Source organism: Amia ocellicauda, chromosome 18 (genome assembly GCF_036373705.1).
Source record: "Amia ocellicauda isolate fAmiCal2 chromosome 18, fAmiCal2.hap1, whole genome shotgun sequence".
NCBI lineage: Eukaryota > Metazoa > Chordata > Actinopteri > Amiiformes > Amiidae > Amia > Amia ocellicauda.
Window position 1 is genome coordinate 24,969,715 of NC_089867.1, and position 19,255 is coordinate 24,988,969.

The window sequence follows — 19,255 nt, forward strand, 5'->3', positions numbered from 1 at the left end:
CTCGTCTGCCTGGCTATAACGCGCTCTGAATTGCGATCCCAAGCGCTGGGACTCTGTGCACGAGCGCCGTGGGACGTGGAGACAGACCGGACGTCTCCCACATCAGTCGTCATGTTTTAATGAAAGTTTGGAGGACCTTTAAGAGGTTGGCAGCGGCTCGTTAATAGGCCGTCCCAGGGCAGTAATTATGTATCTTCTCAGCTCCGGTGCCAGCGCCTCTGGCTGCCCGCCAGGCTTGTGCTTATTTTAGGACATTGAGACACAGGCATTTTATAGTCACACATAGTCGCTCTTATTACCCTCCCTCGCTGGGAAACCCGGTTCCAGGCCAGGGCCGTCACAGACCAGCTTCCTCCGGCAAAAATGCCCGTCCTTATTACCATAAAAGGCCTATCAATAGACTCTTACACAGCTCTGCCATATTAGAACAAGCAACCCCCACCCAAAGTCATTTCTGTTTCTTCTTCAGCACATAGCTTCCTTTGTTGTGTACTTATGTCAGGCAAGCTGCAGAAGGCCAAGTGGCCAGACACTGCTGTGTTAAGGTGTGCTCCATTTCATGCCTGATATTGGATGGCCTCGTTGTACCGCAGGGCCACAGATCTGCTATAAACCCATCCCACTGACGGGTGTATTGTTGTGGCAGTAAGTGGCTGTTGTGTGAGAGTGGATGTCGACCTGCTCTTGCTCAGGACGGCTCCTGCGATGCACCCCGGGCATACAAACACTTTCTGAAACCCACGGGCTGCCATCCCGTTAATGCACTGTCTCTCAGGGGAGCCTTTAGCAGCCCAACTGTTCCGTAAATGCTCTTGTCATCTCTAAAGTCCATCCCGCGCAGCGGCCCAGTCCACTCGCCGCAAATCCATCTCTCTGTCAGGGTGATCGTGAGCGACTCGCGGAGCTGCTGAACGGGGTCGTGATGTTGTCTGCTCGCACACATCTCATCTTCATGGACAGGAAAGCTTTTACAGGCCGCTGTGAAGCCCGCTCTGGCTGAGAGGAGCCCCCGGGGGGATGGCACTGGAAAAGCGCTAGCCCACAGAGACAGATGTGCGATTGTCTTTTGTATGTAGCAGCTGATCTGTGCTGATCTGTTGTGTACATGTGTGCAGGAGGCCTGTGTGCTGTAGTGCAGTTGTTTAGATGCTGGGGAACACTTGCCAAAAATTATGTTTTTCGAACAGCAATGACTGAACATTTGGTTGAGCTATAAAAGACAGAGCATAAGTAAGGAACAAAGATGTTTAGACTTACAAGAAGTGTACATAGCTGCCCCAGCAATGGATCCCAATGAGCCCCACTGTAACACATTTATGGACCAGTTATCTTCTTGGATATTTGTGTTGCCCTTCCATCCACAAGCCATGTGTATTTTATTTGTTGTTGTTTGTGTATCAGCAAAAAACTATAAACAGAGTCTGACTGCTGTTTAAAGCACCGATGTAGCTTTAAAAACATGACCCAAAAAAGACAGCAGTGACTGAGCACCCAAACCCTGCAGGCCCACGCTCCGCTCCAGGGATGTCAACCTGGCTCTTGCCGTGCCGTGTTTAAAGCAGAGTGCGGTTCGTGCCTGGGGCTGCCTGCTCTCTGTTAGCCAAGACCAAGTGCCTTGCTGTGGCGTTAACATGGGCAGTGCCTTGTGGCAGCTGTCAAGAGCAGAGACGTCCCTTCAGAGGTAAATCTAAAAGTGTGTGCTCGATCAGTATTAAAAACGCAGCCACCCTGTCGGAGCGATCTGGGCCAGGGCTGAGACACCCTCGCGTGGGGCAGGTGTGCTCTGCATGTTCACAAGCACGGTTCGGGCTCTTGTGTGTTGCCTCTTTGTGCTGCAGAGCCGGGCAGTCTCAGCACAAGCCACAGTGAGCCTAGGCTCCACACGTGGTCTGCCAAACAGAGACTCAATGCAACCACACAAAAGGGAGGCCAACACAAAGTATTTTTCCAGCTGCATTTATATGAGCATGGCGGCTGGACTGCCACAACATTGGACACTTTCTGAAGTGGTTCTCATTTTCCTATGGTTCTGTGCTCAGCCTGTGTGATAGAGACTGTTTAATTGATTTGCTACGGGAGAGATGAGTGTTTTGTCAGGCAGTGTGCGCTGTACGCCTGCCTCTCGGGGGACAGTGTGAAATGTGTGCGTTTAGGACCTGTTTGTCCAGTGTCAGTATTGTCAGGGGGCTCTGTGTTGGTGTGTGTGCGTATTTTGACCAGCTGCATACGTCCATGTCCCCAGTAGCTTTCTCTGATTTTAATCTGTGAGGTTTTCACACATTAAATTCCTGGACTGAAATAACACCGTGGCAGCATCCCACCAACTCGGACATCGAGGCTCTTTCACCCACACGGAAACAGACACAAGAAACGAGATCCGCGATGTGTCGTTTCTTGTCTTTTGTTATTCGGCACTGGAATTGAATTGGAGAGGAGTCGGAGAATCATGAATTAAAGCGGCACAGGAGTCGTGCGTGTGGGGGTTGCGTGTGCGTGTTTAGTAGTAGCAGTTGTGTAGTAACAGACGGGGGGTGAGAGTAGAGGGACAAGGGTGTGGGGTGCGCTGGTGATGTCAGCGTGTTGTTGTAGTGCTGTTTAGTCGTGGTCGGCTCCTGCCTCCCTCCCTCCCTCCCTCCCTCCCTCTCTCTCTGCAGTGTACGTGCGCCGCATTCTGAGCGAGAGAGAGAGAGAGAGAGGGAGAGAGAGAGAGAGGCAGCAGCAGGTGGAGATGACATCATCTGCACTGCAGCACACTGCAGCACTGTCTGAACAAAGACATGTCAGAACTGCTGCTCCAGCGCTGGCCTGCCACCCTCTCACACACACACACACACACACACACCACACTGACCACAATGCAGCGACCTCTACGACCCCACGCACCCCCCTCCCCGCCAGTCCGAGACTCTAGCTGTTGAATTGTCCGAATGTCTTTCCTCACAGGAGAACTGATGATGTTTAGAGATCCCTGACCTCCCGCCCGTGTCTATCTATGCGTTTTATGTGGATGGATTGATTGATTTCTGTCAGAACTGAGTTTGATGGGGTTGGGAGCTTTTTGCAGTGTGTTTGAGCGCAGAGGAGTCACAGGACCAGCGCACCTGTGAGCTGGAGTTATTTTTTGGACGAGACAGACGCTGTCCTTCATACGGGCACAGCGTAGGATCGCTCATGAATCGGAGTGAAGCGGCCACGTTTGGCACGCTGTACGCCAACCGTCGCTACAGACTGGTTTCATCGCTTCACTGCCAGCGCTGTAGAGACAAAATCAGTCTCGGAGCGTAAAGTACGAAAGCACGAAGAGATTCTGAACCTTTAGTTACCCCTTTCTCCATCCATGAATGACTCCCTGCAGTGCGCTCTGTTCTGAGGAAGCGTCTCCGGGTCACTCCACTTGTAGCCCCAGTCTTTCGTTTCGGTTTCTCTTACTGCGTCCCCCTCCAGGTCGTACAGCATGCGCCTCTTGTCCCGTTCGCCACCCGATTCCTCTTCTTGTCTGGTGACGTTGTATGGAGAGGGCATCCCGTCCCGGCGCTTCTTCATTCTCAGCCCTCTTCAGATGTGATTATTTGTATCTCTTTGCGAAGATGCTGTTGAGCAATTTATCATCTGACCTGTCGAGGAGAGAAGCCCGGTGGGATGATCGTATATATCTCCCTCTCTCTCTGTATATAAAATGTTATGTTGTGGGTGACACGTACTCTGGGCTTCCACGCAGTTGTTGGGCTGCTAACGGCTCGGGAGTCTCTTGCCAACAGCGTCTCCCTGCTCAGCGACAGACGGGCGGCACAGGGCTGCATGTTTGGGAATTCAGTCCGACTGTGTGAGACGATCGATTGCTGTGTGTGTGTGGGGGGGGGGATAGAGCCGGTTCCAGTCAGAGCCTCGCCTGATTATTTCCCTAATGCGTGGTCAGTGCTGATCTGTGACCAGAGATCAGGTGATCCTTCCTGTCTTTATTAGATAGTTATTCTTCTCTCGATGTAGCTCTTGTGTAGGAATGGCGTCTGAGCCGATGTGGAAGTTGACACAGTACTGCGTCGATGCTCTCTCCTGGTCCTGCAGAGCTCTTCCCTGCAGCGTTTATAGGGAATGTGAAATCCTCGGTGACAGACAGGCAGTGCTAATCTAGATCGAGTCCATAATTAATGGGATGATGTCACTGAGAGCTCAGGTGGAGTGATGAAGACCCTGCAGTCCGTCGGGCCCCGGACTGGGCAGCACTGTGTCAACACCAGCTCTTGCTACATTGCGTTTCTCCCCCAGATTCATGACATTGCCGTGATTATTTCAGCAGAGCAGCACAGAGTAGTACTCACACTTTTTTTGTTTTGTTTACTCTTGGCTTTTTTTTTAACCCAGCACCTTCTAAGATTTTTGATGTGCGCATTTCCCTTTGCTGTGTGTTTATTTCACCACCAAAAACAGGCTCAGACATTGTAGGAGCTTTAGATTAGATGTTCAAAGAGAGACCGGAGTGTCTCCGTTCTGTGTCGGTCTCTTGTTCCTCGCCCCCCCACCCCACCAGTCCCCCCCTCTCTCTCCCTCTCTGTGTTTTGTCTTGGCGTCCGCTGTTTCCCATGCATCGATGGGCTGATGTTCTGAGAGCCACACGCACACGCTCCTGTCGCTTAGCTACCGCTGAGGAGCCAGTTGCCACAGCAACGGCCTCCCAGCACCTAGCAGAGATGCCAATGCGGTCCAACGTGCTGCTGCAGCGCGCCCCGCTCCCCGCCTGACCACGAGAGGCGTCCTGTCCTGTCCTGTCCTCTCCTCTCCTCTCCTGTCTCATCCTCTCCATAGTCCTTTCCTGTCTCATCCTCACCTCTCCTGTCCTGTCCTGTCTCATCCTCTCCATAGTCCTGTCCTTTCTCATCCTTTGCTCTACTGTCCTGTCGTCTCCATAGTCCTGTCCTGTCTCATCCTCTCCATAGTCCTTTCCTGTCTCATGCTCTCCTCTCCTCTCCTGTCTCATCCTCTCCATAGTCCTCTCCTGTCTCATCCACTCCTCTGCTGTCCTGTCTCATCCTCCCCATAGTCTCCATAGTCCTCTCCTGTCTTGTCCTCTCCTCTCCTGTCCTGTCTCCTCCCCTCCTCTCCTGTCTTGCCCTGTGTGTGTCCTTGCGATTCATGGTCTGTGCATGTATCAGGGCACGCGTGTTTTGGTAGCACTCATCTCCTGACTGACGCCAATAACAGCTTCACCGACGGAACCCGCCCTGCGCTCAATATGTGTCCTCTGTGTGGTCACACTATTAACCGATGCTAGACTTTGACTGGATGTCGTGTATGCACAGGCTTCGCCGGGTCGAGAGACAGACTTGGTCAGCGATTTGCTCACCCTGTATCCACTCCAGACACAACAGGGGCCTATTGAGGATCTGCTAACAGCCTGCCTTGTGCCCAAGTGTGTGTTCTGGATCTAGAGGTGCTGGGATGGGCAAAGATGGACCTTGTTCCATCCATTGCTGAAACAGTGGTGGTCAGCTATCTCCAGATGGGGGCCTTTATTAAGAACCTCCCCCCCACCACCACACACACGCACACAAAATGTTTATATTATATTATTATTATTATTATTATATTGAAATATATAAATGTGGGACAGGTTGGCTGATCGTTGGCATTCACCGTCCCCCGCTGTGTCTCAGATAACCAGTTCAGGATGTCCATTCTGGAGCGGCTGGAGCAGATGGAGCGACGGATGGCCGAGATGTCTAGCCACCACCAGCAGGGGGCCGGAGGAGCGGCCGGGGGCGGAGGAGGAGGCGGAGGAGGGGGCAACGGGGGCAACACCAGCCAGACACAGGTATGGCAATCCGGGGGCGTGCTATGGGTTAATCTCAGGTACGGCACTGCAGGGGGACGGATCACCTGCATTGAGCAGAAAGAAAAACAGCATCGACTGAGTAATGAGGGAGCAGGGACAGAGGCAGGCTGATGCTCTGTGGGCTCGAGTCTCGCTGTATCTGGTCCCGCCGGACCCTCACCCCACTGAGACCAGAACCCGCGTCACTCCGGCACTGCACCCGTGACCATGCCTGAGAAATCAGCTGTTTACTCTGTGTTAATCTCGCCAAGGAAGGAGCTGAAAGGTGGGCTGGAGTAAAACGGGGCTCTGTAGGATTGTTGATGTGTTTGCGAGTGTTGTGCTACTCTGGCACTGCAGCGCTGACTCTGTCCTCTCTCTCTCGCTCTCTCTCTCTGTCTCCGTATCTCTCTCTCTCCCTCAGTGCGTGTCAGGGCAGGGCCAGGCGGGCAGCTCCTTCGAGAGCCGGGTCGTGGTGGTGTGTGAGAAGATGATGAGCCGCGCTTGCTGGGCCAAGTCCAAGCACCTCATCCACTCCAAGACCTTCCGGGGCATGACCCTGCTGCACCTGGCGGCCGCCCAGGGCTACGCCACGCTCATCCAGACGCTCATCAAGTGGCGGTGAGGACGGGCGAGACCCTGAGCACATCTAGACACAGAATCGCACAGACACACGCTGGCTATCCCCGAGTTGAAACACAGACCTTTTCTAGAGCTCTGGCTATTCCCGTGTTATATGTGTCCCTTGTCCCGCCTCTCATTCACTGCATAATCATCCGCCATTAAGATATTGCCATCGCCTAAGGAGCTGCACCAAACTGACAGAGTCCGTGTTACGCTTTGAAGAAGAGATTTCAGTGTCACACCTAGAAATATATCCAGGGAAGCAGCTCTGATGTAGGCTGTTACCTTGTCAAACAAGATGTGTTTGTCATTTCTGTGTCTCATTGTCACGGAACAGCCTGAGCTCAGAATATAAGAAGTAGAGGCAGGTGGACTGGAGAAAAGGTGTCCAACGCAAGGATTCACACCAGACCGGCACGGAGATCCAGCCCCCCAAAGCTTCACCGACACACTGAGAGCAATACTCATAAAATATTGAGCACCACACTACGTTTACATCTGCTACTTCTTTAGAGGAAAATGGCTCAAAGAAGTTGTCAAGCTTCTCATAAATGTGAAGGATGCGTGTGAGAGCGTCCCTGCAGGCAGCTCAGATGTCCCTTTCTGATTCTGTAACATCAGGAGTTTGTTGGCCCCCTTTTTGTTTTGCCAGCATATGTGAAAAACTTGGCAGAACGCAAACTGCTTCATAAGTGCATCCCAGGGGCAGAGCACAGCGCTCTTGCAATAGCTCCTCTTAACACTGCGGCGTAGCGAATCGTCCCCTAGGACGGGCGATGCGATGGCGGCCCTCAATAAGCCAAGCTGGGAGGAAATTGTAATTTGCGTCGCGGCTGGTCTGATTCGGTCTGTCGGAGACTTCGCTCAGACACGCTCAATTCACGCCAGAAATCAGAGCACGATGGGGGACCGATCGTACGTGTTTTTAACCCTGTTCTTCAATGGGCAGCTCTGTGTTTTTCAGAAATGGTGACATCTATTTGATAAATTTGATAAAGGTTTGCCATAAGAACATAAGACAGTGTCCAATCGAGAGGAGCCCATTCGCCCCATCATGCTCGTTTGGTGTCCATTAATAACTAAGTGATCAAGAATCCTATCCAGTCTGTTTTTGAATGTTCCCACATTGTCTCTTCAGCCACATCGCTGGGGAGTTTGTTCAGATTGTGACGCCTCTCTGTGTGAAGAAGTGTCTCCTGTTTTCTGTCTTGAATGCCTTGAAGCCCAATTTCCATTTGTGTCCCCGGGTCCGTGTGTCCCTGCTGATCTGGAAAAGCTCCTCTGGTTTGATGCGGTCGATGCCTTTCATGATTTTGAAGGGTTAAATTATATCTAGGTCACAATACCAGTACTTTAAACAGCAACATTCACAAGTTGTTAACATCACACAGTAGAGCACAAAAATAAAAAAATATCTTCCCAGTGTCAAACACAACACTAACAAGCACCTGCGTTCGGAAACGTTTTTGTGCCACCCTTCGAAAACCGTTCTCTTCCTCTGAAGATGTGTAATCTCAGCCTGGGGCTACATCTTTTATTAATACGGTCACCACTACCGTACAACACACAGCACAGCAGACAGTTTTGTACGCTACGCACTGTGTCTGTGAGTTAGATACAGGGGAGAGCTGGGAGTGGTGATACTGTTTCTGTGTCTTCACTACGTCTGTCTGCGTGTGTCTGACTCTGTGTGTGTGTGTCTGTGTGTGTCTGACTGTGTCTCTATGTCTGACTGTGTCTCTCTGGCCCCTGCAGCACAAAGCACGCCGACAGTATTGACCTGGAGCTTGAGGTTGACCCTCTGAACGTGGACCACTTCTCCTGCACCCCACTGGTAAGACCTCACTGCCTCTCCCACCGGGCCGACCTCCCCAAGCTGACAGAGCTCCTGAAACATTGCGCTCCTCCGTCAGAGCAAGGGCCATTACAGTCGGGCCCCGGGGCCGTGGCGTGTGCTCTACTCTGCACAGGCCCTGAGATGTGCTGAAGTGCGCTAGATATTGATACATAGAAGTGTACAGGTAGACCCTGCGACTCACGATTGATTATAGCACAAATTTATGACATTACTTAATTAAAACAAATGACAAACACTCTCTCTGTGCTGCTGTGCTGTGTTAACCCCGCGCCCCGCCCCGTGTCCCTGCAGATGTGGGCGTGCGCTCTGGGCCACACGGAGGCAGCCGTGGTGCTGTACAAGTGGGACCGACGGGCGCTGGCCATCCCCGATTCCCTGGGCCGGCTGCCCCTGTCCATCGCCCGCTCTCGAGGCCACACCAAGCTGGCTGAGTGCCTTGAGCAGCTGCAGCGCGAGGAGCAGCAACAGCAGCAGCCGCCCCCCACGCTGCCCCCCACACCCCACATGTCCTTCTCCCCCGGCCCTGACGCCCCCGCGCCCGACAGCTGGATGGTGGCCTGGAGCGACACAGTGGCGACGCCCGGCGGGCAGAAGGCTGGGGGTGCCGTCAGCACCACCACCAACCCCAATCCAGGTCAGTGCCCCGGCAGGCAACTAATCGTGTAAACATACAGATTGCAGTGGCTCTTCAGCGTTAGTGGCACCCTCTGCTCTGCTCTGCTCTTTAACTCATCCTGTTGTCCCCCAGACCTGAGGAGACCCCGGTCGGAGCCGTCCAGCTACTACAGCAGTGAGTGCCAGCGGGACCTGCCCCTGGCCAAGAAACACAAGCCCAACCCCGAGCTCTTCCAGGGCCGGCCCGACAAGGCCATGTCCGTCCCGCTCAGCTTGGAGCAGCAGCAGCTCCACAAGCTGGCCAGCAGCCCCCACCCGGAGAAGGGCCTGGAGGAGGGCGGCGGGGGGCTGTCCCAGCACAAGCTCGGGTCCTTCCGGGGACTCGGTGGGGGTGGAGGAGGCGCAGGCCCCAAGTGGAGCTCCAGGGAGCTGTACTCGGCCACTGGCGCCGCCCTCGGGGGCCCCGTGGTGCAGACTGTACCCCAGGGCAGGAAGGGCGGCGGGGGTGGCAGCAACCTGGGCAAGGAGAAGCTGGCCAGCCGGCTGCGTCAGCGGGAGCCCCTGAGCATGCTGATGATGTCCGAGAGGGAGATGGTGGACACCGAGCTGCTGTCCTACAGGGAGGACCTGGAGAACCAGGACTGCCTCACACACATGGACGACCTGCAGGTACGGGCTACTGGCCATTCGTGTTGTATCAAGTCGGTCTGTGTCTCTAGACCTCGGCAGCTTAGTGTCGCCTCTGTCCCCGGGTCCCCCGAGTGAAGTAGATCTGCTCACACGGCCCCTGGAAGCCCTGCCAGACCCCCCTGCCATCTGTCTCTGTCACTGCCTGGAGAGGCAGAGAGGGAGAGAGGCAGAGAAAGGGAGAAACAGCTCTAGCAGGCATGTCTGTCATTGGCCAGTCCGAGCAGATGATCTTATTTTATTTTATTTTTATCATCGAGTGCCCATTTAGAGGTGACTTTCAGAAGAAAACAATGAATGTGAGCGGGGGACGTGTGAGAGAAAGTCCAGTGCGATAGAGCTGTTCCAAATTGATCATCTCTTTGTGTGTGTGTGTGTCTCCTTTCCTGCCTGCTGCGTGCGTGTGTGCATGTGTGCGTGTGTGTTCCCGTGTGCAGGTGAACATGATGACCCTGGCGGAGCACATCATCGAGGCCACGCCCGAGCGCATCAAGCGGGAGAACTTCGTGGCTGTGGAGACGACGCCCCTGGACAGCGCCGGGGTCAGCAACACCATGAGCTGGCTGGCCAGTTATCTGGGCGACGTGGAGCACCTGCCCAGTCTCATCCACTTGCGGTGAGGAGGGGAGGACGGGTAGCCGACACACCGGCCAGCAGGGGGCAGAAGAGGGGGTTATTCAGTTAAATCAATCAGATGCATGTACAAAGTCTGAGCATCTCTCGCTCTCTTTTCCCCCACACCCCAGGTCCCTGTACAGTGAGCCCCTGACGCCCTCCTCCAACCCCAGCCTGAGCCCGGCAGGGTCCCCCCTGCGCGAGGGCCCCTTCGACAAGCCCGGCCTGCCCTCGCCCGCTGACTGGACTGACTTCCTGAGCGCCTCCAACAGCAAGGTGGAGCGGGACCTGGCGCAGCTCACCCTGTCCGACCCAGAGCAGAGGGAGCTGTACGAGGCGGCACGGCTGGTGCAGACCGCCTTCCGCAAGTACAAGGTGACACGCGTGTCGTCTGCGTCCCCATGACCGAGGGTTCTGGTCTTCGTATTGTGTGCTTGGCTGCGTGAAAGGAGGGATGTTGACTTTAAACAGTTTATTCGAGATACCCAGCTGCAATTCTCATATTCGGGACAGCCCAGGTCTTGCTCGGGGGCCCAGCATCAGAGCACCAGGATCACACTCAGTGTGCTGTGCTGTGTCTCTCCGTCTTGACAGTGATCTTGTCCCTTGCCTCCCTGTACCAAACCTGCCATCGAAGCGTCTCCGACTCCCGAACCGTCTTCTGCTGCCTCAAATCCCCCCCCCGCCTCCCCACACACACACCCGCGGCTCCATTTAATGAACTCGGCTCGTTTCACACTGTTCTGCTGTGCACGGGCATCTGTTCCCCCCCCCCCCCGCCAATGACCGTCCGCCAAATCCGTGGCGCTATGACTTCCACGACAGCCCTGCCCAGCTCCCAATGTCAGCCGCCCGAGCTCGTCTGCCTCCGATCTCCGCACGGCTGCTGATCACTCCCCTGTCCTCACACCACCGCTCTGACATGTTTACATGTAGTTTACAGCTGCACGTGTAGCTCTGCTGGACTGCACTGTGTCTATGGCCCGTCTGGGGGACAGGAAAGCAGAAGTGAAATGGAGAAAGAAGAAGTGGGAGGAAATCAAAGGGGGATTACAGCGGCCGCAGAAAGAGTTATTAACACTCCTCCTGTTATGAACTGTATCATACAGTCGCTGATTGTGTGTTACTGCTCACACACTGACCTCTGACCTCCCTCCTCTGCCCACAGGGCCGGCCATTACGAGAACAACAGGAAGTAGCAGCTGCAGTCATTCAGCGTTGTTACAGGAAGTACAAACAGGTAAGACGTAAGTGGTGGTTCAGATCCCTGGGCTTTTGGGGGGCCATTGTATCTCAGCATCTCATTGTCGATGTGAGAACCCTTCTCAATGCAACACAACTGGGTCTACTACACTGTTACAGCATGTTGCATCTGTTTATAAGGATGCCAGTTTGACCTTTCACCCCTGCAAGAGCGCGTGGTTGTTCCTGTGTGACCGTGTTATACTTCCTGTTTGCATATCTCGACTGGGAAATGATTCGTTGACGCTGTTGCAATCGCACTGTCCATGCTATTGATCTCGGAGGCAAGAATAAATATCTGCTACCAAACGACCAACATGCTTTTCCTCGAAATCGGATTAGTATTAAAAAAAACGATACAGACACTGCAGTTCGTGCGAATCCACTGTGCTCTCGCCCTGCACGGCCACGGCTCAGTTGGCAAGTGGGGGGGCCCCATCTGGTGCCAGTAATTAGCTCGTCCTGTGGGGGGGCGGAGGTAGGGAGTGTGCACCTGTTCAATAGGGGCTGAGGTCCCCGCCTGTGATGTCACACATGGGGAGTCGCAGTCACATCCTGGCCGAGGCATGGGGCCGTGGCTTTTATATGTCATGGTTTTTTTCTCTCTGACTCTCGTGGTGCACAAACAACAGAAAAGGGAGATGGATCGGGTTATATTTTGGTCATACACTCCATTCATAAAGTATGTAAATAATCATCATAATACCTTCACACACTTCCTTCCGAATTCATAGCCAGGGTGTTAGTGAAAAGCCCGGTACCCTCCTATAGGCCGCCGTACGAGCCTGTAACTCGCCGTGCTTGTCTGTTTGCCATTGTCCTGAATATCTCCTCTCTCCTTTGCAAGCTTACATGGATAGCCTTGAAGGTAATGTGGCTTTATTGTGTGTTCATTGTGTTGAAATGCTCGTCCCCAAGTCGATATGCTGCCCCTGGAGGCAGTGAGAGTGTCTTTATAAAAAAAACACACACAATACAAACAGGGTGAATTTGTTTTAGATTTTTCTTGGTATTTATCAAACCATTTCAGTTACTCGTGAAATTAAAACAATCTGTAAATAACTCATTATTTATTTACCAGATGTGCCAGTACACATGGGAAGAACAGCCCACAATACAAAACAAGCTCAATATGCCCTCCTCTATTAAAACAACACGTTCAAGTCAGATAATGCAATATGTCCATGCAGGGAAGGACCCCCGACGCAGTGGCTTGTGGAGGATGCATGGGATTGTCCGGAGTGATACCAAGGCCACTGTATTTGTCACCATAACCATCTAATGTTGCCAAATTTAATTCCTAATACGTACCCAACGTCTCCTCAAATATCGGTTCAGAGACGGCAGAGATCATGAAAATACGAGTGACTGAAATGGTTTGATAAGTAAAACATAAACAATAAAGCAATGAAACGTCACCCTGCTTGATCAGAAACGCAGCGCTCCCTGCGGTGAGCCACTCTGGTAACGCTGTGCCTCCTGTGCCCCGGCAGTATGCACTTTATAAGAAGATGACGCAGGCCGCCATCCTTATCCAGAGTAAATTCCGCAGCTACCACGAGCAGAAGAAGTTCCAGCAGAGCCGGCGTGCCGCCGTGCTCATCCAGCAATACTACCGCAGCTACAAGGAGTTCGGCCGGCTGAGGCCCCACCGCCGAGCCACAGCCGCAGCGCTTGTCCAGCACAGACTCAGGTACAGCACACACACAGTACGGCACACACACACACACAGTACAACACACACACAGTATGACACACACAGTACAGCGCACACGCACAGTACGGCACACACACACAGTACGACACACACACACACACAGTACGACACACACACAGTACAGCACACACACACAGTACGGCACAGACTCAGGTGCAGTGTCTGCGCTAAACTATGACAAGAGTTAACACTACAACACTGTATGTCTACAGAAATGTATGTAATCTGTAATGTGTCCTTAGGAAGTCAGCAAATATGAGTATGTTTGATACACAGAAGTGATATAGTGATTTATTTTTGCGTTAAGAAATGTAAGACAGACTTGGATAAGGCCGTAGGATCTCGTTGTAAGTGTTTAAGTGTTCCAGCAGCAGAATTGTAGAAGCAGGAGCAGGGCTTTCTAATGAAGCGTCTTTAGTGGGTTCAGGGGTTAGGATGCGGAAACACAGCCCGGGTGTGCAGAGCGCCCAGCCTGACTCGCACCCTGTGTGTCTGTTCCAGAAGTAGTCTGCTCACCAAGAAGCAGGACCAGGCTGCGCGCAAGATCATGAGGTTTCTGCGCCGCTGCCGCCACAGGTGAGCCCTCGCCCCCCCCGCAGGCCCCCGGCCGCCACAACACCCTCCCCTGCCCCCTCCCTCCTGTCCGCACCCCCGTCCCCAGATGACAGTGGGACTCAGACACAGACACGAGACGTGCCGGTGTGGGGGGTGGGGGGCAGGCACAGAGTCATCCACCTGCATATTCCTATTTCTGAATTCTCGTTTACTTTGGCTGTTGTCTCCGATGACGGAACGCAGTGGGGGTCCCTGCCCTCGTCCCGAGTCGCCCCCATCTCTCTGTTCAATAGTCCCATCGTCAATACACCTTGAACAGATGCCCAGTAGCAGAAAGTCTTCGTCATTTTTTTTTAAACAATGTCACCTGAAACATCTGTGATTCCAGAAAACGAATATATAAGGGTCCCTTAAAAGCTCTTACACACCTTGATCAGATTGCTTCTCCTTACCGTTTATACGTGACCGCTTTTCATGTGATTTAAATCAGTTATTTCAATGTCACGGAGATGTAGATGTGACAGAAGACGGATTTGATTAATTGGTTTAATTTATTTGCCGGCGTTTAATGCTGTAGAGGCCTTAACCCTTCAACTTCCTGTGGAAAACAGTAACCCCTCGAGAAGATGGATCTGTGCGTGTACAGTGGGGGGGGAAAAGTATTTGATCTCCTGCTGATTTTGTACATTTGCCCACTGACAAAGAAATGATCAGTCTATAATTTTAATGGTAGGTGTATTTTAACAGTGAGAGAATAACAACAAAAAACGCATTTAAAAAAAGTTATAAATTGATTTGCATGTTAATGAGGGAAATAAGTATTTGATCCCCTATCAATCAGCAAGATTTCTGGCTCCCAGGTGTCTTTTATACAGGTAACGAGCTGAGATTAGGAGCACTCTCTTAAAGGGACTCTCCTAATCTCAGCTCGTTACCTGTATAAAAGACACCTGTCCACAGAAACAATCAATCAATCAGATTCCAAACTCTCCACCATGGCCAAGACCAAAGAGCTGTCCAAGGATGTCAGGGACAAGATTGTAGACCTACACAAGGCTGGAATGGGCTACAAGACCATCGCCAAGCAGCTTGGTGAGAAGGTGACAACAGTTGGTGCGATTATTCGCAAATGGAAGAAACACAAAATAACTGTCAGTCTCCCTCGGTCAGGGGCTCCATGCAATATCTCACCTCGTGGAGTTTCAATGATCATGAGAACAGTGAGGAATCAGCCCAGAACTACACGGGACGATCTTGTTAATGATCTCAAGGCAGCTGGGACCATAGTCACCAAGAAAACAATTGGTAACACACTACGCCGTGAAGGACTGAAATCCTGCAGCGCCCGCAAGGTCCCCCTGCTCAAGAAAGCACATGTACAGGCCCGTCTGAAGTTTGCCAGTGAACATCTGAATGATTCAGAGGAGAACTGGGTGAAAGTGTTGTGGTCAGATGAGACCAAAATCGAGCTCTTTGGCATCAACTCAACTCGCCATGTTTGGAGGAGGAGGAATGACCCCAAGAACACCATCCCCACCATCAAACATGGAGGTGGAAACATTATGCTTTGGGGGTGTTTTTCTGCTAAGGGGACAGGACAACTGCACCGCATCAAAGGGACGATGGACGGGGCCATGTACCGTCAAATCTTGGGTGAGAACCTCCTTCCCTCAGCCAGGGCATTGAAAATGGGTCGTGGATGGGTATTCCAGCATGACAATGACCCAAAACACACAGCCAAGGCAACAAAGGAGTGGCTCAAGAAGAAGCACATTAAGGTCCTGGAGTGGCCTAGCCAGTCTCCAGACCTTAATCCCATAGAAAATCTGTGGAGGGAGCTGAAGGTTCGAGTTGCCAAACGTCAGCCTCGAAACCTTAATGACTTGGAGAGGATCTGCAAAGAGGAGTGGGACAAAATCCCTCCTGAGATGAGTGCAAACCTGGTGGCCAACTACAAGAAACGTCTGACCTCTGTGATTGCCAGCAAGGGTTTTGCCACCAAGTACTAAGTCGAAGAGGTCAAATACTTATTTCCCTCATTAACATGCAAATCAATGTATAACTTTTTTGAAATGCGTTTTTCTGGATTTTTGTGTTGTTATTCTGTCTCTCACTGTTAAAATACACCTACCATTAAAATTATAGACTGATCATTTCTTTGTCAGTGAGCAAACGTACAAAATCAGCAGGGGATCAAATACTTTTTCCCTCACTGTACCGAAGTATTTTGCATGGACCCAGGAGTAATTGAACCCTCGAATCCTGGATGGGGATTCCAGATCGCCGTTCTGTTTCACGTGACTTTGTCTGCTTTCATGGGCTTTCCATTGTGCGTCCATTTGAGTGCCGTCTCTTCACTGAGGGAGCTGGTGAGTTTGCAGTTTAGATTTGCCCGACGCCCAGCTGGCCTCTCACCGTCGCCACCGGCCATCTCTGTAGGGAAGAGGTAGAGTCCCCCCCACCCTGTATCTCGCCCTCCCCTCCACCTCCTCCTGTGCTAATAGCTGTCTGGTGTTGTTTTGCTGTCAATGCGAAGCCCCTTGATGGACCATAGACTGTTCAAGCGGGTGAGTGCAGCCTTAGCAACTTAGTTCCTGCATCTCTCTCTCTCTCTCTCTCTCTCTCTCTGTCTTCCTCTCTCTCTCTCTACCTCCATTCTTCCCTCTGTTCCTCTCCCTTTCTTCCTTCACTGTTGCTTGATGCCTGCTTGCATGACGGCTGCGGACTGGAACCACTGGTGGACTGAGACCTGATTGAGAGCAGCGGCGATAGTTAACTAACCACAGTACACGAATGACAGTGACACAACCACACTAACCAAAGCACCTCCTTATGGTTTTTGTTTTCAAGTTATTTTCATTTGATTATTTTTCTGTTCTTTAGTTTCTCTCTCTTGTTTTGTTTACAACAGTTTATTTCCTTAAATGCATATTTAAAGAAACAGAGTTGTTGGATGATTTATTTTTACCTTGTTGCATGATTGGTTGACGAATAGGGGCCTTGCTTCTTTACTTCTAGGCATGCTCAGAATGATGTCACTTCCTGTGTGGGCAGGATGTTTTTTCCCCCCCACCTGGCTGCCTGTTTCCTTTATTGTTTTGCCTGGCGGGCAGCGGGAAGGGGAACAGCTCCTTCCCTCATGGCTTCTGCTTTTCTTTTCTACACCGTTCGATCTGTACAGGCCTCACGCTGTAGAGGTGGGGGGGCCGCAGTGGGACTGGTGATCTGAGGGGGCACACACTGACTGTACAATGTGCAGAGAGAAAGGCCAGGCTCAGCCGATCAGGGCCCTTGTTTCCCCCATCGCCAATGACCCAGATCAAGTGCCAATGGGCCTCTTATTGATCCACTAAGACAAACAGATGCCCCTGGTGGCAGGAGGTGTGCAGACTGCTCCATTACAGCCAGGGCAGTCTGGTGTAGCTCAGGTATACCAACGTGCATCCTGGTTCATTGCTGGAAGCCAGGTAAGACACTTCAATGCACTGGGATGGGCGTTGGAAGAATCTATATTTTCAGCAACAGTTATGTAAAGAAACAATAGCCGTAAAACATAAAAATACATCTTTTTAGCAATTAAATAGTTTCAGAATTCATTAACAAAAAGCAGGAACGCAGAGGTTGCTGCCACTACGACGAGGCATCAGCTTGTGCCCTACAGAGACATCACCACTGCAATCCCCCCCACCGTCATCGTTTAAACTGCCACAGGCGCCGCGTTCCAGACACTCTGAGCTGCTATTCCTCAGCGTCTGCAGTAAAGCTGGCCATTGGTCTTGTCCTACAGGAAAAGGCTCGTCCTGGATTCTCACTTCCTGTCCAGGATGGGGTTCCCCTGGGTACAGTTCCAGGTCCCCCATGAAAAAACAAGATTTTTTTATTTCAGGGCTTGATATTTTTGTTGGCGTTTCCTACATCACTATTCCCTTTCCTTTTTTAAGCCATTTATAAGGCAGACCGGCCTCCTTACATCATCTCCCGTATACATTTTGTCCACACCGATCAATGGAAATAAACACAAAGAGCGCGTCCACAGTCTCAGTTTAGGATTAGCGTTGCACGTATTGTCCAATGCTCAATCCCAGCTGATCATCCTTTAACCCGTTCACAGACGCCAGCTCCATCTCACAACCTACAAACCCAGCGATCCCGGTCTCAGAGCACCCACTTATTGTATGGAGAAATTTGGAAATTAAAATCGCAGTTTTCGGGCTGTGTACGTATTGCGGCTCTTTGGTTCTAGATATTTCTCCATTTAAAAAAGTGGACTTTATGTTAAAGCAGATGTAAACGACGCTGGAGAGCTGATGGGCAATAACAAAGTGACACTAGTCAAGGACAGATGTGTCGTTCCAGACCACCCCATTGCCCTCGGTTTCAGTGGGATGAGGGCGCCTGTGGATCCCAGCTTGTTTTGTCGGTAGTGAAAAGTGCGAGAGCTGTGTGCATGAGGCCGCCGTATGTGTCTGTTACCTTCATGTTGCCTTGTCTCCATTTTGTTTTCCAGAGTGAAAGAATTGAAAAAGGACAGGGAACATGAGACCTTGCCGAAGAGCCCCCTCACGATGTGACATCACTTTTCCAGACTTTTTTCTTTTCCGTTTATACCAGAGACATTTTACGAGAGGAAAAAAAACAAACAAACACTCAAAACAAAGGGAAAAACAAAACAAAATGAATTCAATGAACACACTGCGGTTGTCACTACGGTAGCCTCAACGGATTCTACTCTTGCGACTTAAAACAGTGTTATTTTTTTTCCTTTCTTATTCCTTTCTTTTGTTTTTTCTTTTCGGGGGAACGTGGCCAAGTCCCGCGGAATTTTAAACTCTACAAATGAAGGAAAGAAAAAAACAAACATTTATCTTCATGGCATTTTTTGCACTTTTTCATGGATTGATTTTTCTTTTCTTTTTTTTTCGGGAGCAAAAAAAAAAAATTATATATATATATATATAATCCTGAACTGGGGTCCTCGTGGTCCCTGGAGAGAGCTGGAGAGGGGATAGAGAAGCTCAAAGGTGGAAGGTCACTGAAAATATGGAATTGGTGCGGGAAATCATATTGGGACCTGCTTCTGATGATCATTTTATGGTTTTGCAAAAAGTGACTGATTTGAAGAGGAAAAAAAAGAAGACATGAACCAAAAATAGTTGGCGTATATTCACGCTTTTTATAACCACGCACACTCCCGTACACTCCCAGGCAAACGCACCATAATCAAACATCTTAATTTACTGTTATTTGGCCCTCGTCCCTGTCAGTCAATCAGAAAGGGGTGGGGCTGTATATGAATGTAGGCGGGGCGTGGGCACAGATGGGTGGGGCCTATCGAACAGATGATCTTGATTGGTTTTGTTTTGGGGGTGGGTGGGAGGCGGGGTCAAATCCAAGAATAGGGTTTGCCCTTGTTGTTTTTTTATGGCAAAATCAATGTTTTTTGTTTTTGAAGCTGTTGTTTTTAGTATTATGGTTTCATCCACCTCATTATTAATTTTTTATTTCATTTTTTTTTACCGCTAGCCTGCCTTCT

The 19,255-nt window shown here is 51.1% G+C and overlaps 1 protein-coding gene across 1 annotated transcript in view; it reads left to right on the forward strand.

The window, feature by feature from the left end:
* Positions 1-19,036, forward strand: part of LOC136713661 (calmodulin-binding transcription activator 1) — a 318,322-nt gene extending 299,286 nt beyond the window's left edge. The window contains exons 12-24 of the mRNA XM_066690847.1: positions 5,652-5,809; positions 6,234-6,430; positions 8,189-8,267; positions 8,583-8,925; positions 9,040-9,575; positions 10,031-10,209; positions 10,340-10,583; positions 11,377-11,448; positions 12,298-12,318; positions 12,944-13,143; positions 13,669-13,743; positions 16,259-16,289; positions 18,230-19,036. Coding sequence (XP_066546944.1) covers positions 5,652-5,809; positions 6,234-6,430; positions 8,189-8,267; positions 8,583-8,925; positions 9,040-9,575; positions 10,031-10,209; positions 10,340-10,583; positions 11,377-11,448; positions 12,298-12,318; positions 12,944-13,143; positions 13,669-13,743; positions 16,259-16,289; positions 18,230-18,262 — 2,168 coding nt within the window. The 3' untranslated portion in view covers positions 18,263-19,036. The remainder of the gene's footprint in view (positions 1-5,651; positions 5,810-6,233; positions 6,431-8,188; positions 8,268-8,582; positions 8,926-9,039; positions 9,576-10,030; positions 10,210-10,339; positions 10,584-11,376; positions 11,449-12,297; positions 12,319-12,943; positions 13,144-13,668; positions 13,744-16,258; positions 16,290-18,229) is intronic.
* The last annotated feature ends 219 nt before the right edge of the window (positions 19,037-19,255 follow it).